General features: G+C 53.1%; 4 protein-coding genes across 10 annotated transcripts in view; 3 read left to right on the forward strand and 1 right to left on the reverse strand.

The window, feature by feature from the left end:
* The window catches only part of HDAC7 (histone deacetylase 7), a 39,769-nt gene extending 36,617 nt beyond the window's left edge, over positions 1–3,152 (forward strand). For all 5 annotated transcript variants that reach the window (XM_019625832.1, XM_019625833.1, XM_019625837.1 and 2 more), the window contains one exon: positions 171–3,152. In XM_019625832.1, coding sequence (XP_019481377.1) covers positions 171–216 — 46 coding nt within the window. In that variant the 3' untranslated portion in view covers positions 217–3,152. The remainder of the gene's footprint in view (positions 1–170) is intronic.
* SLC48A1 (solute carrier family 48 member 1) lies at positions 2,418–18,837 on the reverse strand. 3 transcript variants are annotated; one of them, XM_019625840.1, is made up of 3 exons: positions 18,738–18,837; positions 4,239–4,406; positions 2,418–3,642 (listed from the first exon to the last, which is right to left on the reverse strand). In XM_019625840.1, exons 1-3 carry the CDS (start codon positions 18,820–18,822, stop codon positions 3,506–3,508), a joined length of 390 nt encoding a protein of 129 aa, XP_019481385.1. In that variant the 5' UTR covers positions 18,823–18,837; the 3' UTR covers positions 2,418–3,505. The 3 variants fall into 3 exon arrangements, with proteins under 3 accessions (XP_019481385.1, XP_019481384.1, XP_019481386.1); XM_019625839.1 differs by lacking the exon at positions 18,738–18,837 and adding an exon at positions 9,787–10,039; XM_019625841.1 differs by lacking the exon at positions 18,738–18,837 and adding an exon at positions 9,411–9,500.
* Positions 18,664–26,603, forward strand: part of LOC109372517 (rap guanine nucleotide exchange factor 3) — a 36,389-nt gene continuing 28,449 nt past the window's right edge. The window contains exons 1-2 of the mRNA XM_019625838.1: positions 18,664–18,669; positions 26,066–26,072. The gene's annotated coding sequence lies outside the window, so the exon portion shown is untranslated. The remainder of the gene's footprint in view (positions 18,670–26,065; positions 26,073–26,603) is intronic.
* The window catches only part of LOC109372513 (rap guanine nucleotide exchange factor 3-like), a 16,242-nt gene continuing 12,839 nt past the window's right edge, over positions 23,201–26,603 (forward strand). The window contains exons 1-2 of the mRNA XM_019625830.1: positions 23,201–23,750; positions 24,202–24,414. Coding sequence (XP_019481375.1) covers positions 23,745–23,750; positions 24,202–24,414 — 219 coding nt within the window. The 5' untranslated portion in view covers positions 23,201–23,744. The remainder of the gene's footprint in view (positions 23,751–24,201; positions 24,415–26,603) is intronic.

Genomic DNA, 26,603 nt, shown 5'->3' on the forward strand with positions numbered 1-26,603 from the left:
TAATGCCAGACCCCTGACTAGCAGCCTGTCCACCCCTCAGGCCCTCCCAACTTGAGGATCCCAGATCCTGCCACAGCCACCCCAGCCTTCTCAGGCTTCCTGGGACGCTGGGCTGAGGCCCTTCCTGCAGCCCTTGGCCCTCCAGCAACCCCACATTTGTCCTCCCCCAGGCCCTCCGAGCAGCTGGTGGAGGAGGAAGAACCTATGAATCTCTAAGGCTCTGGAAAGGATCTGCCCGCCCACCCTGCCCTTTGGACCTGGTTCTCTTCTCACTTCTGGCAATAGTACCTGTTCCCAGGGTCTTCAGAGATCCTCTGGGCAGGCACTTGGGGCCAGAGGACCGCCCCTCGACAGTCTGAGAAGGCCCCTCGGTCTAGGCTAGGGACCAAAGAGGACCCTGAGGGGACAGGCTGGGCAGCTGGCCAGACTCCAGTAGGGCTCTCCTTAGAGCCTGCCCCTGTGGGGTCCAGGCCCCTGCTGGGTCCCTGTTCCTCAGGACTGCACGGAGGAGTACTGGCTCGGTCGGGCCCACACATAACCACTATTCTTGGCTCTGTAGACCCTGGACTTTGCACACAGCCCCAGGCTCCACACAGAAATGTGAACTTGGCTTCAGCCAGGGTGGCCCTTCCTAGGCTCTGAGGGCTGGAGTGGGGGTAAAGGGGATGGATAAGAGGAGCCAAGGCGTCCCAGGTCCCTGAGAGCAGGTAGTGTCCCTCCGCTTGACTGCGTACTCAGATGACTCCGGAAGCTACCCTGGACCACCACTGGGCAGTGAGACACAGCTTTCTCAAGAGCAGTCATCAGCAGGCCCCCCCCCCCGCCCCCGTCTGGTCCCTGCTCCTCCCAGAGGCCGCCCTACATTGACCATCTCAGTGCCCTGGTGGAGCAGACAGGTGCTCTTGGAGTTCTGTGCTTCCTGATCCAATGGTGCCAAAACCTCATCTCCCCTCAGAAGCACGGTGTGACCCCCAGGGACCCCTCAGTCACTGCCCCCCTTCAGGAGCCTTCTGTTTCTGGGATCTTCCCCACCCCAGCTCTGACTCCTGCCCCACATAGGACTAGCTTGACTGAGGGGAAAGGGGGTGGGAGTGTGGGTGCAAGACATGGGGGGAAGGAGGGGCTGCCCTGGCAAAGTCAAGGTTTCTGGGGTCCAGGCCTGGGGCCAAGAAGGAAAGTGTGAGAGAGAGAGAGAGAGAGAGAGAGAGAGAGAGAGAGTGAGTGTGTGTGTGTGTGTGTGTGCGCGCGCGCGCGCGCGCGCGCGCAAGCACATGTATGCACACGTGCATGCATGTGTGTCTTCCCTAGAACCACCATGCCCTGTGTATGTATGCATGTTTTTGTAAAAAAGAAAAAAATGGAAAAAAATCTGAACAATAAATGTTTTATTTGCTTTAAAAGGTGCATGTGAAAGGGCCTCCTGGAGATGAGGGGTGTGCAGTGGACACACAGCTGCACAGCACAGTATGTGACTGATTAGATGTGGAGGAGAAGGGACCAGGTGGGGCTAAGGGGCAGCCCCGCTCCAGCTGCTGGCCCTTTTGTGGCAGCTGCTCTGAAGGAAGAAGCCATTTTGAACACACCCTAGCTATCCCTGCCTGCGCCACCTGGGTAATAAAGAGGCAGCAGCTTTGGGCTGAGTCCATAGACAGAGGGCCCATTGTGGCGGGTGGGGGTGGGGGGAGGGATATATAGACGCTCAGACCTGGCTCACTAAGGCATCCCCAAAGAGTCCTGAAGACCTACCTGAGTTCTAGTCCCAGCTGGGAGCTCAGATAAGTCATATCACCTCCTGGAGCCTCTGTTTATCAGTTAGTCTCCAGAAATTAGACACTGTTTATGGTTCCTGCTCTAATGCACCATGACTTCTTAAGCATATACTAAGCCTAGGAGAGAGAACAGAATGAGTGAGGTAACAGGCCCAAACAAGCTCACCCAGTACAAGCAGAGAGGACAGTGCCAGGGCTGCCAACGCCTGTCTTTATGGTTCTGAGTGGGCCAGGCTTCTCCAGCCAACGGGAGTAACAGCCTCATTACCTCACACCTGGCCCTAAGCCTGCACAGCCTGAGCATATGAAGGGAAGCGGGTTTGTCCCCTTCCCATCTGTCCTGGCCTCTCGGGTGACAGATACTAAATACCATTGGGGTGGCGAAGGCTGTGTCCATGGGCATCCTTGCCCTGGCCAGTGGTGTGCTGGGAGCCGGAGGAGGAGAGCCAAGCTAGTGGGTTTCCCCATGCCAAAGGGACTGTAGGGAGAGGGCCTCCAGCCCCTGAGACACCAACCCCCTCACCTGCCCGCCAGGGCACATTATGAGCTAAAGAAATGGCTTAATGAGACAATTGGAGACCCAGCACCACCAGCCCTCTCACCCAATGCTCCCACAAGTCACCCCCCAAGAAACAACCAGAGGCTGTCTGATACAAATGGCCGCTGTATTTCTGCTAAAGTGACAGTGACACGGATAAGGCAAAGAGCTGACGGGTTGGACACAGGTGGGAAAAGGGTCGATAGTGTAAAATGGCAACCTAACAAAAAGATGCATGTACCAGTGGCCCCTTCCCTCCCGAGACAGGTGAGCCCTTGGGCCAGTGTATGTGTGGAGAGCAGATTTTGTCTTTCAGAAGGGAGATTAAAAAAAGATAAGCTCTAGGTGAAGGGCAGTGATAAGGCGCAGCAGTGGAGGGGGGAGGGCATCTCATGGCCAGAGGGTATTCTGGGTGTGATGGGTGTGATGGGCAGGTGTGACAAGGTGGATTGGGAAGCAGGGCTGGTGATGTGTGGGCAAGGTCTGAGGGGCCCTTCCAGCCTACACCATGCTGCCCCCTCCCCAAAGCCCTTCTAGGGGCAGGAACACCTTTAAGACCCGTAGTCTGGCCTCGTTTGGGGAGTCCTACTCTGGGGGGTGTGGTACAAGTAAAAGGGAGGGTTTCAAGTGGTGAAGGAGATAACTGGCTCTTGCACACTCATGGGAGACCAGCTGTGGGTGGAAAAGGGACACCGAACTCTCTGCTCAAGTCCCCAATCCCTTTGGGGAAACAACAGGATGGGGTGCTAGGGTTGGGGCTTGAGAGGTCTCTATTAGAGAGCCCTTACTTGACCTGACCGCTCTAGGTTCCCGCCTGGGCCTGAGGGAGAATTCTTGGGGTGGCAGGGAACAAACCACCTGCCCCCTGCCCCCAGGCATAGGTCAAGGCCTCGCTGCCCCTTCACTCTTGCCCTGGCCCTGCTTACAAAGATTCCTCACCGAGTGCTAAGAAAATAGATCCATTTGAAAAGCTGCCCTACAGTCAGACCAATGAGGGGCAACATGGCAGGACCCCTTTCCACAGCACCTAGGTCTCCCCGGAGGGAAGGGGCCAGCTTCCCAGGAGACCAAGGTCCTCCTGCTGTGTATTTTCTGCCACAGTTCTGGCGTCCCCAGGGGTGGGGCAGGCCCACCTGATGTCTCAGAAGCTGAGTCCAGGTCCTGAGGGCCCCAGGGTGCAGACGCCTCACCCTCTGGGTCAGAAATCGCTGAGGATGCTGATGTCGGCAAAGTCAGCCCGGTAGCGGTGGGCGTAGAGGCTGAGCAGGAAGGCCCATTTGAAGGCGATGAAGCTCCAGACGCAGGATAGGTAGTAGCTGTTGGGGTCTGTGAGGCCTGCAGGGGAGAGGAGCCCGAGTGTGACTCGAGAAGGCTTTGCCCTCCTCCCCAGCCCATATGCCAGAAGCCTGGGGCCACCCTTCCCTACAACCTCCAATAGAGGCTGCGCCAATCCTGCAGAGATTAAGTGTGATATGTCAGGGTTTGCAGGCAGAAGGCAGTGGAGGTGAGGGAAGGTCAGGACTGACCAACCACAGGTCTGTATCATCTACTCTGCTTCCGTGACTTTTACCCTAGGCCACTTCCAATGGGCTTTATTTAGCATCAGACTCCCTAGGGGCAGGGACAAGGACCTTTGGCTCCTTGCTGGTTGCAGCCACCAGGGGGCGCTCCTATCCCACTACACGGTATGGCAATTAACCATACTGGGTGCTGACTTGCAATGTGCACTGTGCTCCACATTTCCCTTGCATTTTACTGAACCCTTCCAACTCCAGGGGTGGGTACTCAATTCTCCCCACTTTAACAGTGAGAAAACCCAGGCACTGGAAGTAGACTGCCCAGTCCCCTGGATGTACACTGGAACCAGGTCCGGGATCACAGGTCTACTGCTGAGCCCCACACTGGTCCTCCCCTCCCAGACCGGCCCTCACTCTGGTGTCTGGTGATGGCCAGCACAAGGAAGGTGCAGAAGGTGGCGATGGAGACAGTTGAGAAGAGGACGCCCACGAAGAAGAAGCCACGCAGCCCCTTGAGCCAGGTCCTCCAGTAATCTTGCATATACATCACGTGTGTCACCAGGACCCACAGCGCCAGCACACCTGTGGGACAGACTGGGTCAGCTGGACTGACGCTGCAGTTCTCTCTTCACCCAGCCGCCAGCCAGTGAACCTTGGGACCCCCAGGGCCTTAGAGATCTAATTGGCCAGAACTATTTGCGTAATACTACTAAGATAATGTTGGCCTTTTTACTTTCATTCCCTTCTGAGTGGAGTTTTCTGGAGGCTGCAGGGCCTGTGATAGCACAAGGACTTGAATGCAAAAGCAGATAAGAGAATCTAGCTGCCTTCTCTTAGTCACACATTAAAGAGATTGGCAAAGATATAAAGCCATGTCATTCTCCCTAATTCTTTTGTTTTGAAAAACATGACTATTTCTCACACAAAAAATTGTTACTTATGTTAACACAATGTTATTTTTAATATTGGTTCAAAATATGCTCAGTTTTAACTTCTAATATGGTACGTATTGACAGATACAACCCACATAAACAAAATTTCCTTGGGGGTTTCATGACTTTTCAAGAGTGTAAAGGGGTCCTGAAACTGGAGTTTGAGAACTGCTCCAGTCCCGCCTGCTTTCCAGGGACTACCCACGACCTCTGAGAGCCACAGAAGCGGGAAGCAGTTCCCCCACCCTGACGCTGCTCCTCCAAGCAGGCCTGCAGGGGCCACAGCCTCAGTGTTTGAAGACTCTTCTTGCCCCTGGCCAGGCTCCATGTCACCCCCTCCAACGCACAACCTTTCCTGAGCCTGCCTTCTGGGCCTGGCTGGGCGCTTCCCCTACAATGCCAGCTGCCACTCAGCCAATACAATGAGTGCCCTCTGTGCCAGGCTGTGCCTGTCTCACAGCCCAAAGAGTGGAACAAATATCAATTCTACTGTCAAGGGTCTGGAGTGGGGCCATAGGGTCCCCGCAAGGGAGGAATGAGGTAAGAGGCAGAGCCAGCTGCAGGCCTGGCCGGTGTGGGCTGCACAGGCTGGGGATCCTAGGAGTCAGGAGACCTGGGCACACGTGCACAGGAAGGATGGACACCTGGCTGGGGAAAGTGGTTATCTGTGGCAAGAAAGAGAAGAAAGGGAAGTTGATAGGGAGGTGGGGGTGGGAGAGTGCTTTGGCTGAATCTATGATATTTTATTTCTTAGTGTAGTTGAGTGTAAGGGAGGTTTGTTAACTCATCTATCCTTTTTCACATGCCCGAAATATTGAATACATATTTTTTAAAGTTAGGGAAAACAAAAGGCAGAGGGGAGCAACATCACATGCTCCGGTTACCAGCTTAGAAGCTGTTACAATTCAGGCGGCCTGGCAAGGGACAAAAATCATGAGACTGCAAGCCAGGAAGCCTCGGGCCTGGCACTGCTGTGCCACTCGTGACCTCTCAGAACCTTGGTTGTTTCACATCTAAAAATGGGTGAGCCCAAAGGTCCTGCCATCCTGGAAACTTGGCCACTCCAGGGTTCTACCCGAGTGAGGACACAGCCCCGCCAACCCCCGCAGCTAGCCCTCCCACCAGTTCACCCACACTCTCCCTGCTCTGCCCCTGCCCACACCCCCAACCTTCCTCAGGGATGGGGACCTGGAAAGGTCCCTCCACCCCTGAGATCAGGGTGAGCCAGGGCCAGCTCCATCCTGGACTCGCAGGAAACAGGAGCAGGTCAGACAGAGGTGGACAGATCAGACAGAGGAGCAGGTCAGACAGAGGTGGACAGAGCAATCCCACGGCTTCAATTTACATCGTACATGATTTGGATTGCGTGCCAGCCACCCTTCCCAGAGTCCTTCCCCATCTTCTCACGTGCATCCTAAGTGTTCCGCTGGGGAGCTGTTTGGTTTCTCCAAAGGCCCTAGGAAGGGGGCTGATGGTCTCTGAGGTGCATTCGAGGAATAGTCAGATGCGCACCTGCTGGGACAGCCCCGCTTGCCCTGTCTCCTCAATATGCCATGGAGGGGCTGGAGTAGATGAGCTCTAGATCCTTTACCACGCAAAGATTCTGGAAGCCAGCTCAGGAGAAAAATAAGGTCAAGCAATTCCTCTGTGACTCAGCAATTTCTGGGTTAGGAAATGGTGAAATAGGGGCCTGTGGAAATGCCATTTCTTAGTCCACTGGCCATGCTCCAGCGGTGCCCCCCAAACACCCACCCCCACATATACCCATGTACCAAAAAGAGCTGCGCAGGAGGAAAAGGAAGGTGGCCATCTTGGGTGTTCCAGGTCCCAGCTCTTCATGTTAAGCAGCAGGCACAACCGTTCCCACCTCTCACTTCCCCTGCACACAGACCTCACCTCCAGCTCAACACAAGCCAAGTCTGGAAGCAGGCCCATTCTCACCCACCCTGGCTCCCACTACTTTCCGTGGAAGAGGGACCTACCCCACCAACTCCACCCAAGGTGGTCAGTGAAGGAGCAGGAGCCCCCACTCCCATCCCCAGATTGTCCCTCAGCCCTGCTCCCTTCCCTAGGACACTCTGGGCTCCAAGCAGCCTGATCTGCACAATTCAGGACAGAAGGGACAGGTCTCCAGGCCTACCCGGCGGCATGTCCGCACCAGGCCTCACTCCTCACCCCACCCCACCTGCTTCAAGGAGCAGGGCCCCTGCTCCACTCGGGGCTCACAGGTGACAGGCCAAGGGCAAGGAAGGCACATGGTTGGTCATGAAAGTATCCCCAAGCGGCTGGGTTGGAGGTGAGTTGACAAGAGGAGCCCAGGGGAGCCCAGGGGGAAATGCAGACAAGTGGAACACTGGGCCTGGGCCCTGCTATGTTCTTGTACTCCTGCCCTGGGGAAAGGCAAGGCCCCGAGCCTCAGTGCTCCTCTGGCTCACAGCTCCCATAGGAAGAACTGAGCCATTTAGATTCCTGGGGCAACTTTCCTATTATTTTTCTCTTTCCTTGTCTGTTAGACGTAGAGCAGCAGTCTGTGTATGTTTCTCCAGAGTTCTCACAGCAACACTATTTTTTCTGCAGTTGCCTTTCCTCCAAGCCTCTTCTACCCAGATACCACCAGGAGGGGAGAGAGCGGGTCTCCACCCATGAACGCTTTTCCTGCTGGACCCAGGGGATTCAAGCTGACTCTGCCCCAGAAACCAGCACCCCCACGGGCCCCTGCCTGGTACACATGGAGAAGGAACACGCTGGGGCTACCCTCTGGTGACTCGGCAGTTTCTAGGCTGAAAAATGCCAAGTCAGAAGTGGGGTGCTCATGAGTCAGTAAATCCGCTGATGCTTCACCCCCAAAAGAGGAAGAAGGCTGACTGGCTACAGACTCTCCCAGAACCCACTCAGGGTGGAGAGGGCACGTGTGTAGCCATGGCCTGGCAAGCCCTCCCCTGCCTACCACCGCCACCACCACCGCCACCATCACCACCAGGCAGCTTTGGCTCTTCCATGGCCACCTTCTGGTTGTCGAAGGCCAGACTGTCAGGGAGGCACCAGGCCCCTGCTCCAGCTGGTTGCTGTCCTAGTGCCTCTCCCTTCAGGCAACTCCACAGCTGGCCTGCCTCAGAGGGAAGCTTGTGGGAAGGGAGAGAGGGCCGAGCTGGGGTCAGCGGGAAACCCCAGCACTCCCTAGAGTATAAGCTAGAGGGCCTATTCCACTGCGCTCCAACAGGCAACTGTGAGATGCACATGAGAGGACACAAAACTGCAATATTTCAGATCAGAAAGGGGGTCTCAGAGATCATCTCCTTCAGTGGCCTCTCCTCCGACTCCTTACAGATGAGGGAGCTGAGGTCCAGGAGACACTGATGGGCCCAAGGTCACATACAGCTAACTGGGGCTCACTCCACCAGGCCAGACTCTAACACACCCAGCTCTGATCCCAGGGCTGGCCCTCCCTGCTCACCCGCTACCAGCCTCTCATCTCAGGTCTTATAGTACAGCAAGAAGGCCTGGCCTGAAGATACCACCTTCCCGCCTTCCTGAGGGGAGAGCAGCAAGAAACAGGAAAAAGCTGCAAGGAGAAGAGAACCAGGAGAAACGGTACACGGCTGGGGAAGTAGCCGGGGTCTGTAGATAACAGAGCAAAGATGGCCTGGCTGCCCTCAGGGAGGACAGCAACCCACAGGTGGTAGGGCATCCAGCAGACATGCGAGCAGCCCAGCGAGGGTGCCCACTGCCCTTCCTTGGTGACCCTCCGTGCTCTGCTTGGCATTGCTTAGGCTGTGGTTATGTATGCCCCTCTTATAAGGCAGAACCCCCATCTCTCATTCCTTCTCTACCCAGGAATGGCACTCAGTAAGCTCGGGAGCAATGAGTAACTCTAGTTATTTTTCGTTAGTTCATTTAGGGCTCTTTGGGCAGAGGATTTTAGTAATGGAATAAGATCATCATATGTAAAATCATTATCCTTAGATGTATTTTTTTCCCCAAAAATTCTTTTCCTACACATATTATTTCACATAGCTGGGTCACCCTGGGCAAGCTCTTTACTCTAAGCCTCAGTTTAAGGCTTATCTATAACATGGGCACAATAATAATGCCTATTTCATAAAACTAATGTAAAGATTAAATGAGATGACGGAAGCAGGTTGCTTAACACAGTGCCTGCCACATAGAAAGCATTAAAAAGAAAAAGTTAGCAAGTGGAAATAATTGTGTCGTCTTCACATCAATTTTACACCACCAACAGGTTAATGGCATGCCCAAGGGGTGCACAGCTAATACAGAGCGTTGGTGAGGACAGGGCCTCCGCCAGCGCACTCACATTCTCACTCTAGTACTTCCACCCCTTCCCTCCTTGAGGCACAGAAAGGGCGGCAAGCGGGATTTAGCAGACCTTGGTGGAGGGGCCACAGCACAATGGTGGCGAAGAGACACCAACGTAGCGGAAAGGAAAAGTCCAGTTTCCATCAAATCCCTAGGCAGTCCTCCAGGTCTCCGCTGAGGATTCTGCTGTGGTGGAGCCCACACTGGAAGGCAGCCGGTGGGCTTCCCCAGGAATCCCCAGCCGTTCTTTCCACTTACCTGCCCCTTCTCTGCCCTCACCCATCCCCCAGAACAGGAGTGTGTGTGTGTGTGTGTGTGTGTTTGCGGGTCTTCACACCTAGATATGTAATAGCCGTGTGAAGGTGGCAAGCGAAGCGGGAGCGCAGGGAGGACGCTGTCATCGGGCAGGAGGGCGGAGGGGCCTCGAGCTAACCCGGGCAGCGGCGGCGGCACGGCCGACTTGAACAAACAGCCCCAGCCGGACGTCAGCACCCGGGGTCGCGCCAGGACTAGGCTGGCATCAGGTCCCGGTGGCACCCGAAGAATGCCCGGGCCGCGCCGGGCCTGCGCTGCCAATGGATGTTTTTGGGTAAACACCCCACCCGCTCCCCGGGGAAGCGCCGCCCTCGAGGAGCCTCCGGAGCAGCTGACAGCGCCTCCCCGCGCCTGCATGCCCGCAGCCGGGCCCCAGCGCCCCGGGCGCCCAGGGGTACCTGCGAGTCCCCCCATAGCCGCTGTTGCCGGCTGGCTGTAGACCACTGTCCAGACGAGGAAGATGGAGAAGCCGGCCACGGAGCTGAGGCCGGAGTAGGCGGCGCGGAGGCCGAGCTGCTTGCGAGACGGGGCCATGGGCTGCGATCGCCGGGCAGGAGGAGCGCCGCGGAGAGTCACAGGTGCAGGGCCCAGAGCGGGGGCTGGAGCCGAAGCCGGGAGCTGTTGGCCGCACGGCGCTCCGCCCCGGCCCGCCCCCCGCGCCGCCGGCACAGCGCCCTCCCCGGCCGGAGGCCGCTGGCTCCCGGAGCCGCAGACCGCGCGTCTGTAGTTTGGCACAGTGAGGTCTTTGGACCCTCTGATCGTCAGGGGGATACCTGTTATAAAAGGCAGGTCCCGGGCTCATCCTCAGACCTACTGTACGAGGATATTTGGGCCTTGGCGGGGCGGGCAATACATGTTTATACAAGCCATCTGTGGTGGTGACTGCCTTTAAAATTGAACCTCTGAATAGGAAGCACATTCTCGTTTAAAATTGTAGATTTAAATTTTTCGTTAAAAATTAAATTATAAAAATTAAAAAATATGAAAGTACACAGTGAATATGGTTCCTTCCACCTTGCCCCCATCAGCCAGGTTCCTTTCCCAGACTTTCTTTACACACACCTCAGAAGATGCTTCACTGACGTTTGAGAACCCCTGCCACCATCACCTTCTAACCTCAAATACCTGACCCTCATTGATAGCTTCCGTTTCTTTTCATTTCCACAAGCCTCATCCCCCCACCCCAAATTCCTACCAAACATCTCCTTCATCCTCAGAGTCAGACAATTCTAGAGACTGGAATCTATAGCAGGAGTATATTGAACTCCCACCATAGGCCCCGCTTTCTAGGAGGGGAAAATCGGACACAGCACTGAGCCCCCAAGCTCTTAGAACCTAGTTGGGGAGGCCCATCACATACCTGCACAGAATATGTTGCCAGCATCTCTTGTACTCATTTCCTTTTGCTGCTATAACAAATCACCATGAATTTAATAACTTAAAACAACACGTTTATGATCTTACAGTTTTATAAGTCAGGAGTCCAAAAACGGATCTCACTGGACTAAAACGAAAGGATTAGCAGGCCTGCCCTCCCACTGGAGGCTCAAGGGGAAAATGCATTTCCTTGCCGTTTCCAGTTTCTAGAGCCACCCACATGCCTTGGCTCATGAGCCTCTTCATCCTCAAAGCTAACAATCACATTACTGTGACCTCTGCTTTTGTCGTCCCATCTCTTCACTCCCTGACTCTGCTGCCTCCCTTTCCCCCCTTATAATGACCCTGGTGATTAGGAACCTGGATAATCCAAAATAATTTCCCCATCTCAATATCCTTAACATAATCACATCACCAAAGTCTCTTTTGCCATGTAAGGTAACATACTGTATTCACAAATTCTGGGGATTAGGACATGGACATCTCGGGGGAGCCATTATTCTGCCTACCACACCTCTGGAATGTAAACTCCATGAGCAGGGACTGTACCACTTTCGTTCACACCAATACCTAGGCAAGTGCCTGGCACATAATGGCCCCTTAGTAAACATTTGTTGAAAACATGAATGTGATTTTGAATCTTTTCCAGAGTTGCATGTAGGTAGCTTTTATTTCTGTGCATTTAAAATATACATTTAGAAAATATCTACAAGGTAAAAATGATAAGAAATAGAAATGTATTTTTTAATGAACATATTGATACACATTTCATCAAGTTTATTGATTAACCAATTTCTTACAATGGTTATAATAGTATTTGATTCCAAGAGAGGGAAACATTCATTATTGATATACTATATGGGCTCTTTTATTCCATTCTTTAAAAATTATCAAGGTTGGGGCTGTCAAAATTATATGTTTATCATGGGAAAAAAAATTCAACTCCCCAAGTCATCATGTCGAAAAGAATTGGAGTACTTTCTTTAGAATTACTTGAAAAGACAACTGAAAGATTATTATAGAATGCTTGTATTTTCCTTTGTCTCTGTGGAACCAGTATATATATTCCTGGCAGCTATTGTATTAAAATAAAGTATATTTTCATTATCAAAATTAAAAGAAAAAAATTAATGTGAGTGACTGAAGGTAAGCACTAAACAATGATCAAGCGCAAGAAATCTAGGCAGGGCATAATTAACTAATTGCCTGATGAGTGATGTAAACCATTGTAAACCACATTTGCCTCATTTCAGAATAGTCTAGGAGCTTCTTAAAAATGAAAAAGACCCCAGACTCCACTCCTAGCCCATTAATTTAGAATCTTGGGATTCTATTTTTTAACGAGAAGTGATTTTAATGTGGTGAGCTCAGCGACCCAGCCCTCCTCTGGGAGCCGCTGATGGAGAGAGTGAGAGTTGGACGTTCAGAGGAGGGAGGCAGCCCCACAGTTCAGCGTGCACTGCTGTGGTTGGCTTCTCAGAGCTGGCTGGCTGGGATAACACTCCAGGCAATGGGAACAGCATGTATATAGCCCAGAGGGAAGAAGTAACATGGCAGGTGAGGAAACTGTAAGTATTTTGTGGTCTGTAAGTAGTAGGTGGAGTGGTGGGTTTTGAGGTTAGAAATGTTCTGAACATAAAGGGCCTTGCCTGCTCTGCTAAAACGGCTGTCCCCCTACCTGTGGAGCCAGGCGAGGGAAGGAATTAATAGTTCTGTGTTCTAGACATGTGGCCAGGGTAATAGTGTAAGGGTGAAGTGCCTAGGAAAAGACTAGAAAGCAGAGAGATCATTGGGACAAGTCCTTTACCTCCCTGTGCCTTAATTATTTCATTTATAACATGAAAACGGCAGTGATATCTACTTTATGTGTTGTGATGAGGACTTGGTGCTCAGAAGAGTGCCTAGCACATAGTAGGTGTTCAATAAATGTCTGCAAGTATGATTAGTAGCAGCAGAGCAAGAGGTGATGAGGGGAGGCTGAAAGGTGGTTCAGCTGAGGCAGTGAGAATGGAAACGAGGAATTTGATTCAAGAGATATTTAAGCTATTTGAACCTTAAAGGTCGGGTAGTAATTAATTAACTGGGCACACAGAAAGGAGGAGAGCAAAAATATTATGGGTGGGCGTATTAGGAGTATTGGAGAGTAGGGAGCATGAGATTGTGCAAGAAAATAGTGAGGAAATAATTATGTAGCTTGGGCTCAGGTTGTACAAGAAGGTTAAGAGCAGGCTGAAACTTTTTCTTTATTGTGGAAGCAATATGGAGCCATTGAAGGATTTTACATTCAGATAGGGTCACCACTTCCTTTGTGACTTTGGGCAGATTCCCCTAATTCAATAGAACTTTCTGCCATGAAGAAAATTTTTTGTACCTGTGCTACTAGTCACATGTGTCTACTGGGTATCTGATACGTGGCTAGCTGAATTTTTTATTGTTTTTTATTTTAATTTAAATAACCACATGTGGCTGGTGGCTACCGTATTAGCACAGGAGCTAATCTATATAATGTTGCTCCAACTATATAATGAGAATGATGATGATACCTCATAGGCTTGTTATAATCATCAAGGTATATTGAGATTCTCTAATTAAAGCATTCAACACAGTAATTCAACAAATTTTTATTGCTGTCGTTGAAATGGTTGCTATTGTTATTATTGAACAGGAGCTGTATGACCTAAGCCATGTCTTTGGAAATTGGTTAGACTGTGATATCCAGGTTATATTTGATGGGAAAGAAACTAGTAGAAGAGAAAGCATTCACAAGGCTATTTCAGTCGTAAGGTGTGGGTTACTCAAGATCTTACCTGGAGAAAGGCCATGAGAATGGGAAAGAATGGAATGATTATGGAGCTACGAAGCACACGGTTGTGCACCATACATACATACACTTCTTCCCATATCAGCTTCCTTTCCAAGATACTTTCAAACAGCACACTTTCATCCCAACCCAAGACAGACATCACTGCCCACCCCTCACCCCTAAGACAGACAGCTACACTCCCTGCCTGCAGCAGAAATTGCTAATGCTCGCCATTAGCTGCTCTACTGGCACATGACCTACCAAATTTGAACTTTAAACACCTCCCAGTTTCCTTGCAGTTCAATTGGTGCCATGGGATCAAGTTCTGAACAATGGAATCAAAGCAGAAGCGATGTATGCCACTTCCAGGCCGGACCCACAAAAATCTCCCAGGCATCCTCTCCCTCTTCCCATTCTGTGATGATCTTAGAGGACACATGTTGAAGACAGAAGCATCAAAAGATGGAAAGAGCCTGGGACCCTTGAATAAATGAATGGAGCAGAACCATCTGTTCCTTCCCCAGACCCTCATCAGACTATAACATGAGTGAGAAATACACTTTTGTTGTGCTAAGCCACTGAGATGTCAGGGTTGTTTATTACAGCTTAACCTTACTGCCCTCATTCCATTTCAGGTCATGTAAACGTATCTTATGAGCATATGGGTAACCTGTTTGAACTATCAATCCCTCTGAAGTCACTTTTTTTTTTTAAAAGATTTTTATTGGGGAATTGGGGGAAGGGGAACAGACAAGTTGCTGTCCTTTTGTTGTTCAGTCTAGCTGTGGAGGACGTTGCTTCACTGGCCCTAGTTGGCACCATCATTGAGTTCTTCCTGGGGGAGGCAGATCAGTCTCCGGCTTCTGGACGGCCACTCATGGCAGCTGCTGGCCGGTCACGCTGGCTGCTGGCTACACACGGTAGCCCATGGTAACCCACCTGCCCTCGCCGGAGACTCAGGGCAGCCCAGCTCCAGGTTGAGCTGTTGTTCAGCATCTTAGCTGTAGAGGGCAGTGTCACTGGCCCTCATACATGGGATCCGAACCAGGACCCTCTGGCGTCCCAAGCCAGCTCTTAACCAACGCACCACTCAGCCGGCCCTGAAGTCACTTTTGAATTGGGCCCCACCAATATTAAGACAGACCCTAACTCCCACCCGCAGAGATCTTGCCTCCTAAGACATTTCTTCCTCACTTCCCCAAAGCAGGCACATTCCAGACATATACGTCCTCCCACAATTCTACGTCAAGGTTACCCCCATCGAGTTATATTTCAGTTGATTGAGTTTATTGGACTTGTCAGGGCTTCCTCCTCTCTGCTCCTTAATCTCCACACAGAAGGATGTCATTTGGGGCATGTCCTTGTTTACTATGGCTCCAGCCCCCAACCTAGGCGTTATTATGGAGTCCTCCCTTTCCTTCACTCCCTACATCCAATTCATCAGCAGGTACAGTTGGGTCTGCCGTGTCCTTTCTCTACATTTCTCTGCCACCGCCTTAGTCCAGCCACCATCATCACCTCCAATGCCCTCCTGCAGCGGCCTCCTAACTGGGTTTCCTCTGTTCTTTCTTTCTCTTCCAATTCAGTCTCCACCCAGCAGCTGTCGTGATCTTTAACAATAACAACCAGAACATGGTACTCCCGTGCTTCAACTCCTCCAGTCGCTCCCCAGAGCTCTTAGGGGGAGCTGATCAGGGCCTTGCCAACTACAGCAAGTCTCAGCCTTGCCCATTTCACTTCCCAAACTGGCCCTCTTCCTGTTTCTCGAAGGTGCCTGGTTTGTTTCTGCCTCAGGGTCTTTGTACTTTGTGCCTGGAAAGCTCTTCTCTGAGTGCTCGTAAGATCGAACCCCTCATCATTCTAGCCTCAGCTCAAATGTTACCTCCTCAGAGAGGGAATTCTGTTTTCCGTATCTAAAGTACAATCCCTCACCTGTTCTATTTCCCGTAGCACTTATACTAGGTAAAATCGTCTTAAGTATTTATTTAACCTTTCCACCCACCCCCTTTCCACCCCGTCACAATATAACCACCATGAGGACAGGGGCTTTATATATTAGGAACTAATGTCTCTTGGTTCGTCCAGGGCTGCCCTGGTTTTACCATTAAAAGTCCCACATCCCATGAAACCTCTCCGTCTAGGGCAAACTGTGATGGTCAGTCACCCTATTTCCTGTTTTGATCACTTCTGCATTCCCAGTACCTAGTCTAACACCAGGTGCATAAGTAGAAACTCAATAAATATTTGTGCAATGAATAAAGAAAGAAACATGACTGGCTGTCCGGAAAGAATTCTTTGATCCTGGCTCTAGGGGGCAGCCTTCCCCAACCTTGTGCCATGAGACCCAGCTTTGCAAAGTTGGGCTAAAATCTTCTGTACATGAATTTATGTGGTGAGTTCCACAAGATTCTCCCCAGAACTTACGTAGTTCCCTTGCCCACCCCTAGCCCTTTTGGAGTTCAAGGCTGAGGACCCTGGTTAAGGCAGCCCGAGGCTGTGCCTGACACAGAGGTGGATCCCCTGTTCTCACTCCACCTGGGCCCCCCTCCTGCAGCTTTGTCTTCCTCCTGAGGTCAGGCTTACAGACCACAGAGCAGAAAGGACTATTCTCGAGAGGAGGGGCGATCACTGCAGGGAGAAGCCGGCTAGCCCTTCACGAGCATCCCAGCTGCCCAGGCTGTAGGAAGGCATCCTGAGTTGAGGGCTCAGATCCAGGGGTCACTTTGGTACCCCAGAGCTACTTCTTAGGGCTATGGCTGCCTTCTGCCCCTAAAGGGGGATAGCTTCACTTCTCAGGGCTAGAGTGAAAGTGCTCAGAGTCTGGCTTCTCTCTCAGACCCACTTCCTCTGCCTGCCCGCTGACAGAGGGGGGTCCACACAGGGGGCAGGGTGCAGAGTGAGAAGATGCTGAGCGGAAGCGACAGGCTTCGAGCTCAAGTGCTTAATGCGCATCCGAGACAGGGCAAGAGGCAGCAAGGTGGGGGAGAGCGGACACTTGCGTCTGTTATCACAGCTGCAGTGGCATTTGGGAAGGCAGCGTGGAGGGGCCCGGGCCTGCTCACCTCTCCTAGTGCTCTCCGACGACTTCCATCTCCTGACCTGAACACCCCTACTCAAGGTACCTACTCCAGCTCTTTTTTCCCTTTCACTGGGAGGTGGTTGTTGGGTGAGGGGAGGGGAGACAGAGACAGGAAGAGAGGGAGAGAGGTAAAGCCTGCAGTTAACCTCCATGTGGGCTTGCACCTGGTGCAGTGGGGAGGGAGAGAATACTAAGGCTGAGGGCAGGAGGGGCGGACATTGACTCTTCCTAAAGGACAGAGCCTGGCACAGTGATTAGTATATAGTTCCCCTTTAGATTAGAATTTGGGGGTTGGGTTTATTGAAGGAGAAAGTCACCACAGAGGCATAATCAATACATGTGGATCCTTCTCTAGTCCAGCTGCAAGGGCACTGGGTAAATTAAATGGACTAGAAAGTAGGGCTGTCATCTGTGCTCAGTCCAGAGCATGGGACCCAAGAGTGGCACCCTAGAGAGGTTCAAGTGGCCATATGGGAGGTGCTTCCTGGAGGAGGAAGAGGATGGACTGGCAGTGTGGAGGGATGGAGATTGGTCAAGAACTGGGTGGAAAGGTACCAGGAAGAAGAGAGATCTGGGGGAGCCATGAAGGAGGTAAAACTAGTTTACCTACTATTTAACTCAAGAAACCTCTCCTGAGGGCCCTCTGTGTCCAAGGTCCCGACTACGCAAGTCATGCAGCCTTGAGCAAAGCCAAGCCAATTCCTGCCCTCTGGGAGCTTACATTCTTTTGGAGGAGGGATCACTAATAATAATTAGGCAATGATTTAATTTCAGTTGTGGTGAGTGCCAGGAGTTTGACAGAGAAATAGGGGGGAACCTTGGCACAGGCTGGGGCTCTAAGAGGGGAGGAGAACCAGGCTGGGGCTGCTGCGGCTTTGCCTGGCACCCAGGGGCCCAGCAGGCACCCTCCGCTATGGCCTGAGGAGCCTGAGCGGTGGGGTGGAGGGTGGGACTGAAGTCTCAGGGAAGATTAAGTTGGGATTCAGGCCTTCCAACGCCTGAATTCAATGCCTCTGCTAGGAGGGGCAGCCAAGAGCGGGGAGAACTTCCCAGAGGCCTGAGGTGGGGCATCTGAGCAGCAGGTGAAGCCTCTCCATCAGGGTGGGAAAGTCTGACCAAGAGGAAAGGGAGTGACCTGTGGCTCTCAGTCAGAACTGCAGACTCCCCTCTCTTTTCCATTGCTCTCCACTTCCTGCTCTGGACCCTGTCTTTGCAGCCTTCTCTGGGCTTGCACTGTGTCCTCTCTGGGGGGCGGAGGAAATGGGCTGTGTGTCTGGTGCCTGCAGGTCTTTGGGTGTTCAGCTTCCTCTGTGGCCCCCACACTTCCTGAGTGGGATGTAGGGGCAGGATGGGGGTCTCCTCTGATTCTAGGAAGGGGCTTCTCTCCCCGGCCTGCTGGCCTGATTACCCACATCCATGCCCCCTCCTCAGCCAGTGCTCTAGATCCAGATAGAACCAGGTATCTATGAACAGGGGTCAGGGCTCACTAGGACCCCTCCCTCAGGCCCCTGCAGCTGCCCTGCCAAGTCTCTGAAACATGAGTCTCAGTTCTAAACAAGGGCCATCATCCCAGGATGGGCTGGAAGATGGGAATGTTTGAGACTCAGGTTTGGGAAGGCTGGGAATTTTGGGAAGAGAGAAGGAGGAGGAGGTAGTGTGGGTGGTCAGCCCTGGGGAGGCTGGGGAGTGGTGCAGTTGCATAAAGCAAGTGCACACGGAGAACTGGGGCAGAGGTGCAGGAGTGAGGGAGAAGGAGAGACACTCTGAGGCTGAGGGAAAGCGCCGGACTGGAGCTGCCATTTTAGAACACGGATCACTCAAGGTCAGATGCAGTGTCTCCTGGGTACTTGTAACACACACACACCCACACAACACATCTGCCTTGAGAAGCAGCAGCTGGAGGGAGAAATCGGCTACTCATTTTTGCACGTTCATATGACACCAAGATTGCTTGGTAGCGGCCTGTTCCCCTCCCTTTAGCACAGCTCCTGACCTGCCCCTGCCTTTTCTCCTGCTCTCCCAGTCTCTCCTTACCCGAAAGTCACCACCGTCACCACCACCGCAGGTCTGCTCAGTGGTTGTTGCCTTACCCTTGTCACACATGGGTGGTTTGAGCACCAGCCAGAAGAATGTGCCTCCAGGAAAGTGTGGGGTCTCTGCTCTTGCTTCGGTCATCTCCCCACTGGCTGCCAGCCTTGTCTAGCCCTCGTGAACCCCCCTCTAGCTTACCTACCTCCCCCACCTAGAGAAGGCAGAAGCCCGACTCTCCTCTGCCTCCCCGCTCCATCACTGTCCTAAGTGGCTCATGAGTGACTGGCTGTGACCTACTCTTTAGGGAGGCTTGGCTCAGTACCCACAGCATTCCAGCTCCCTGCCTCTGCCCCCACCCCAGGAATGGGCAGGGAGGAGATGGGAGAACTGAACTGGAACCACCCTTGGGGGAAGGAGCCTGGGCAAGCATCAGAGGACCTTGAATCTTCAAGAGCCAGAAGGTAGAGCCCATGTGAGGGCCAATGACGTCTCTTCTCAGTCCCTCTCCATGGCAGTCGACCACGGCCAAGGTAGATTCCAAGGAATGCTGAAGGAGGCTGCAGCAGCCAAGGTACCAGGCACAGCCCTCACATCCCCTGGTATCCAAGTTGGCCCTTTCTGCAGGAGGCCAGGCCCACTGGGGCCTGTTAGTTAAAACTTCTTCCAATCTCCCACTCTCCATCCCACCAGTCAACCTCAAATGACACAGCTGAGTCTGTGAGCAAAGTTTGCAGCACAAGAAAAAAAAGAGAAAAGAGTTGGAGAGAAGAAAGTAGCAAGGAGGGAGGGAGATGGAACGGAATGTCCTGTAAATGAACTGAAAAACCAGCCTCCCTGCCTTCTACCCTGCCCTGGCTGCATGCCCTCAGCAGGCACCAATGGACTTCCCATTCATTTCATTTCTACCCATATTCATTAAAGCACCTACTTTATGCCAGACACTGTGCTGGGTGGGGAGACTCAACCAGATTGCTGTGTTAGGGAGATAAAAGAAAATCCCACTGGACTCCATGGTCCTGAAGCCTAGTATCTGCTCAGTTTTAGTTCTCCAGTGTGCAGCCAGAGTTCCGAGCACATACAGTAAGTGTTGTAGAATAAATTAAAGATTTCTGCGGCATTACATAGGAAGGACTTAGGAAGGCAAGGTTGAGAGTAGTGATCAGGGAGGCAGTAGAAAAAAGTGGTGAAGAGTGTGGGCTCTGCAGTCAGACTGCCTGAGTCTGGCTCTGCCTAATTCAGTGTGTGACCTGGAACAAGTTACTCTACCTCTCTGAGCCTCAGTGTCCTCACTTGCAAATAGGGATTGTTCTGAGGATTATGTCTATAAAAGATGATGTCTATAAAAGACCGGACATCATGCCCTGCACGTAGTGCTAGAAGAGACCATCGCTGGGCTAGAGCAGGTGCAGTGGGGATGGGGCATTCAGGGATGGATGCAACAGATCATTCATGCGTTGACTCGACCTGACTTGGTGGCTGATTAGATGTGGGAGATGGAGGGAATGAGGTTCCTTGCTTAGGCAGTGGTGGGGCTCCTGGAGCAGGGAGCTGAGAGGGCCAGGGCAGGAGGAGGGGCAGGCCTGGGTGGGAAGGGAGTTTTAGACCCACCTTGTGAGAGGCACCTGTGAAGCTGTGGGCTCAACAGTATACAGCTCAGCAAAGAGGCCTGGGTGGGAGGAATACAGCCCCGAATCAAAGTCAGGGGCTGAAAAGTCCTTCTTACCCAGTTACCCTCCTTGACTATTCCTTGGGAGACTCCGCAGTCCCTTACCACCTGCCTAAAGGGAATGGGGCAAAAAACTTGCATGGGTAACTGTGTTAAGGGGCCCTGCTCTTCAACTTCCATCATCTGCCTGCTCCTTTCCCACCTCTGCAGCCTGTGCACCAAGGTGTGGGGGAAACGCCTCTGGATGTGGGCTTTTCCCTCTTGGTGGGATCTGTCAGTATATTTGAGAGGCAGGACTGCAGAGTGGTAAACCACACAGACGCTAAATGCTTGGGGAGAATCACTCACGGCTCCACATCTTCCTAGTTGTGAAATCTTGGGCATGTCATTTGACCTTTTCATTCTCAGCTTCCTCATCTGTAAAATGGGATACAACAATAAAATCACAGGATTGTTGTAATGATGAAATCAGGGAATATATATAAAGTATCAAGAATGGGCCTGGTGCATGTTAACTATTATTATTATTATTTATCCATCTAACACACCTGCCAGGCATCTAATGACAGTCAGGGGAGGGTGGAGGCTGCACCAGGGCATGGCATTATTGTGTCCAGGATGACTCACCACCTGGCTTGGGCTGTCTTCCTCGGACACACTCCCCTAGTCTCCTGCCTGCTCCAGGCCTCAGCCTCAATCAAATATCTACTGAGCAGTCATTCCACAGCCCAGCCCCCACCCAGGAATCCTGAGGCCTGGAAATCTGCCCCATCATCCGCCTTAACAGGAAGCAGGGGGCTTTGCCTGCCAGTTATAAGAATGAGGCAAGTGGAAGGTACAACCTGGGTGGTCTCCCCTGGCTACCAGTGAACAGGTAATCACGCCAGGCCATCTTCTCAGTCTCTGCAGGAGAGGAGAAATGAGAAAGAGACATCAAAAAGAAAGGCAAAGAAAGGATAGTGTTGAGGGGAAACAGATGGGGGGAAAGTGGGTTTGGGACACCTTCATTTTCACCGATTTAAATGACTTTCGTTAGATCTTTGCACCCACCCCTCAATTTCTCTTTCCTTAGTTTCCTCTCTTAGACATATTGTTCAGATTAGAAGAATGAATACGATGTATACACAACACAGTATAGCATGGGGTTAAGTAAAGCCAGGCAACGTGGGTTCAAGCTCCAGCTCCATCATTTACTAGCTGTGTGATCTGGGCAAGTTACTTAATACCTCTGAGCCTCAGTTTCACCATCTGTAAAGTGGGAATAACAGCAGTACTACTTCATAAGGTAGTAGCAGAGATTACATATATGTGAAGCACTTGGAACCGTCCCAGGCATTTCCAGGCTATTGTGGTCCACTGAGAGGCCTATGGAAGCAGGTGTCCTACCTCACTGCCCAGTTCCTTTTCTACCTGCTGAAAGTTGGGGCAGTATGAATAGGAAATGGGGGACCCCTTTCTGACCTCACTGACAATTTTTGGGAACTCTCCTGCAAGAGCTTCTAGTCCAGGTTACTGGCCACAGCGACTTGAAACTTCAACTCACTCCCCCACCCCACCCCTAACTCCCTCTGAACATTCTTCCCCAAGCACACCTGTGACCCCGTTATCCCCTCCTGCCAGTATCCGAACTGTTCTTTCTTCTTCCAGATTCCCAGAACTTGGGTGGGTGGTTTTGGGCTTGGAGCCAGATTCATTCTCAGGTCCCTCTCCTTCCCTGGAGGGGCATTTAAAACTCCACCATTGTTTCTCAAAGTGTGTACACAGCAGATAACTTGGGGGTGTTTATTCGAAATACAGATTTTCCATTTCATACCAATAGGACTACATCTGAATTTGGGGGAATGGAACTTGGATTTTGATAAGCTCCTGGGAAATTTTTAAAAAGTACACATTAAAACTGAGATTTTAATGACAATTAATCCCCCCGCCCAGCTCCAAGAAAATAATCATCGGTGGAAGACGGGGGCTCAGCGTCCCAGATCAAGGGGATGGATTGTTAGAGATGTGTTTTCTCCAGTCCAGGCAGGCTCAGCAGCAAAGGAAAAGCGACAGAGATGGGGCCAAAAGGGAGCAAGTCCTAGAAAGCCGGGGGGCGGGGCGTATGCCTCTTTCCAAAACCCTGGTTAACTTGCTGAGCAATTACCCGGCGCCGCGGGAGTCGCTGTCGCGGAGCCACTGTCTCTCCGCCCTCTCAGAAGCAGGAGTGGGGTGAAAAGGGCAGTGCTGGGCCACCTGCGCCGTGGTGGAAACTGAGGCCTGAGGAGGCAGCAAAGCCTTGGTACAGAGCCTGCACCGGACTTCAGTCCCAGGGCTGCACCTCCACCCTCCAGGCAGCCAGGGAGAGCGCAGTGTGGGGCGTGACTCTCTAAAACCCGCTTATTTCTTGAAGCTCACCCACAGCTCTGGCCCCATCCATCCCGGAACGCAGTCCTTTTCCAGCCTCAACTTCCCCAACCGCGCCCGTGTGTGTGTGTGTGTGTGTGTGTGTGTGTGTGTGTGTGTGTGTGTGTGTGTGTGTGTGTGTGTTGGGGGGGGCAGGGAATGGGGGGATGGGATGTGTGTATGAAGCGCAGCGCTGGGAGGCTGGGCAGTGCAGTGGGATTCCCCACGGGAAAGCAGCCCAATCCCTCCCCTGGGCTGTTCGAGACCCTGAACCGAAACAGGAGGGAGACGCCCCCGGCCGGGAAGCGGCCCCAGCCCGGATTTCCCTCCCGGGTGGGGCTGCAATGACTCACCCCCCTCCCCCTTCCCCCGTTTCCTTGTTTGCATTTCTCCTCACGGCCACGTGGCGGCGGGTGCAGCCACTCACTGCCCCTACCCGGACACCCTGGCCCTGCAGCCCCGGCACACACCCCAGGGCCGCTCCTGCCCCCTGGGTTTTCTCAGGGCTCCGGCTCGTGCCCGCTCTGCTTACTCTAGAGTCCCGACTCTACCCCTGCACGTCCCCTGCCCAAGGCCCTCCCGGACCGTAAAGGCGGGCACCTCCTCTCCGCCCCCTCAGCCTGTCCGGGGAGGAGAAGGGGGCGGGCAGCTTAGGGGGTGTGACAGCTCCCGCTCGGACCAGTGCCAGCTGTAGCCTCGCTTCATTGCCCCGTGCCAGCTGGCTCTTTGGTCTGGGACAGAGGCGGAGGCTCGGGGCTCCTTGTCGCTGGTGGTGGTGGTGGGGGGGACTTCCCCCCTTCCCCCCAGCCTTCTACCCACCCAAGAGGAGCCTCTCCACCCAGCCCTGCTTCTGGCTGGTCTGGCAGCCGGGCCAGCTCGGAATTGGCCCTGGTTACTGCGTCTGGGACTTAGAACCCGCACCTCTCCAGGACCCCTTTATTGGAGCTGACCGGGGCTCGCTGGGGGTCCCCCCAGCCTTTGCTCGAGCCTGAACGGCTAGGCGAGCTTGAGAAGGAACATGAAGGTGGGTAAGGGGGGCAGGGGCAAGGAGAGCAGAAGAGGAAGCTGACACGGTGGGGAGTTTGGGTGGGAGAGAGAGGGTTGGTCAGGGGTGAGGGAGGGGGAGAGAAGGTTTGAGCTAAAGCTGCATTTCTGGGGGATCCAGTGAGCCCATAGCTTCATGTTGGGAGGTGGTGGAGATCCTCGCAGGGACTTCGGCAGCCGGGTGGGGCAGAAGTCCAAAGAAGACCGGGAAGGAGGGCCGATCTCCCGCCAGCTGGAGACCCCTAAGTGCGCCAGACCGGCAGGCCCCAGTGAAGGTCTTCCTGTCCCTCCCCTCCGGCTCCTGGCAGGATTGCAGCACCTCCGCCAGACCAGTCCAGAGGACTCTAAGGAAGTGGTGCTGCCTGGGATAGTTGTGCCCTGGTCCAGCTGCCCCAGCCCCATGGTTGTCCGCTTTCCTTCCCACGTCACAGGTGGGCTGGCCAGGTGACAGCCGCTGGCAGGTGGACCTGGCTGTGGAGGACAGCCCAGCTCTGGAAGCACCACAGGTGGGAGGCCTTCCGGACGTGGTACCGGAGGGGACGCTGCTCAACATGGTGCTGAGGAGGATGTACCGGCCCCGAAGCTGCTCCTACCAGCTGCTGCTCGAGCACCAGCGGCCCAGCCGCATCCAGGGGCTTCGCTGGGTGAGTGCCCATCACTTGCCCAGGTCAGGGACCAGGGCTGGAGGGGGGCCTGGATTGGGAGCACGGGCATGCTGCTGGTGGCCCAGCTTACTCTGGGGGTGTACTGCCTGGTGGACAGCGGGTCAGGGAGCTTGGGGTGCTTGGCTGCAGTGTGCGTGGGTGGCTCACGCAGCTGTACTGTGTGTCTGCATGCGTGTGGTGCCCAAGTACCCCCATGCAGGCATGAGGGAAGAGGCAAGGGATTTGTCATTTATCCGTCACCTCTGTGTACCTTGAGTTAGGTGCTTGTGTGTTCTCCAGGGGGGTAGGAGGCATGCATGAAATACTGGGGGCCAGGTCAAGTTGGGGGTGAGACAAGCTTGGTTACTGTTCCAGATACATTACCGTGGCAACATTCTCATTTGACTGCATGGATTCTGCTTTTTGATCTTGGGGTGAGGTGGTCATGTGAACACTGATTGACGTATAGCTTCGGGGTGCTCAGGGAAGGATTCTGGGAAGTTTGGAGAATCTGAGATGACCAGAGCTCCTCTTGCCAGTGAAGAATACCTCTGGAGCTGCAAGGATGAAGGAGGGAGTGGGGGAGGGGGAGAGGGGAATGGTGTGGTAGGGTACAGGATAATGGTTGCAGGATCCAAATCAGCAGAGAAGCTTTCTCCAGCCACCCAGACTTATAGAGGGACTTCACCTGAGATTCATCATGTGTCATATGTGTGCCCACCTGTGTGTGGGGCTACTTGGGTAAAGGGGTGGAGGGATGGAGGGAAAGCAGGACAGACTTGGGAGAGCTCATCTCTTCCGGGCAAGTTCCACTGAGTAGAATGACCACCACCTTCCTCTCTCAACCACCATTTATATTTACCAAAACATGAGGCTGAGAAAACTGAGCCCAGCCAACACGAGGAGGTCCTCCTCGCAATCAGAATTGAGAGGATAATCTAGGCAGTCCCCCAACTCCTCCCTCCCAGGGTCTTCCTGATAAGAGGCCTCTTGGGCCTGGGTCCTGCTCAAGATGAGGCTCTGCAGCGGGCAGGGATGCTGGTCACTTCTGGGCTTCGCTGTCCCCACTGCCCCCTTCGAATCACTGGCAGTAGCTACTGCTTGGAGCCAGTGGGCTGGAACACTCCCTCCCTCCTTCCCTCTCAGGCTATAATTACTTGTGCATTTCCTGTCCCCTTCCCAGCTTGTAGAGGCAAGGTGGGGAGTGGGGGGAAGGTCAGGTGCCAGGACAATGAGGTCACTAGAGGATCCCCTGGGATTGAAAGCCTGGGAGGGGATGGATGAGGCCGCCAGGCTGTCTCCTGACTCCCCAAACCTCCTCGAGTGGAAGGGCTGGTGTGCTTGGGGAGACCGGAAGGGTGGGGGTGAGGGTTGCTGGAGTGTAAATGGGGTCAAAGGCACAGAAACAAGGCCCCTCCCCTGCCAAGTAGGGGGGCAAGTGGAGATTGGTGATTAGAAGGAACTTAGATTTTTAGGGCTAGGGGCAGGGGCCACACCCTCTCCTAATGACCAGCCCTGAGGAATGGGGGTGGGGTGGCTTCAGCCCATTGCGTCTATGTTTAAGAGGCTCTGGGTACCTGTAAAACTGTACCTCTCATCTCTGGATGATGCCTTTGACCCACGAAGAGCTCACGTGCGGGACAAGTGCCAGGCGGGGGGTATGCACATAAAGGGTGAAGGGTGGATGTTGTGAGGGGTGGAGCCCAGTGTCCTAGGAGGACAGTGCTGGGAGTTATGCATGTCATGCCTGCCTCTTAGAAAACCAACGGAGAAACCCATCGACCTCCTGAGGCCTGAAGAGAGCACTTGCTGTTCCTACTAGACCAGGACAAGTGAAAATGAAAGCAGGTTACAGCAGGAGGGCCTGAGGTTAAACATAGAAAGGACTTACCAACTCTGGCAAAGATGACACTGGAATGGGATGGAAGAACATCTCTTTTGGAAACCATGACAGGGAGAGGAGATTGTCTGTGTCTGGGAGCAGCAGAGGGATCAGTTTGTCTAGAGGCAGGGGCAAGATCAGGGTGATCCCTGGTGGGTCCCATGAACTCAGAGAAGCATGGACGCTGCTCTTTGAGTGATTGTTTTGGGGGTAGTGTCTCTGTGCCCTAACTCAGAACACATGCTTTCATCCAACCTGTCCAAATAATGGTAGTGGCTAATAGTTACCTAGTCTTTATGTCCCAAGC

Source organism: Hipposideros armiger, unplaced genomic scaffold (genome assembly GCF_001890085.2).
Source record: "Hipposideros armiger isolate ML-2016 unplaced genomic scaffold, ASM189008v1 scaffold_640, whole genome shotgun sequence".
NCBI classification, from domain to species: Eukaryota; Metazoa; Chordata; class Mammalia; order Chiroptera; family Hipposideridae; genus Hipposideros; species Hipposideros armiger.

Bases quoted from the DNA above. Each gene is read 5' to 3' on its own strand.
- SLC48A1 (XM_019625839.1), bottom strand. From the start codon at position 9,922: ATGGCCCCGTCTCGCAAGCAGCTCGGCCTCCGCGCCGCCTACTCCGGC. The intron at 4,407-9,786 runs GTACCCCTGGGC...TCTGTCCCACAG, and splicing joins GGCTATGGGGGGACTCGCAG to GTGTGCTGGCGCTGTGGGTC. The intron at 3,643-4,238 runs GTGAGGGCCGGT...TCTCCCCTGCAG, and splicing joins GGCCATCACCAGACACCAGA to GCCTCACAGACCCCAACAGC.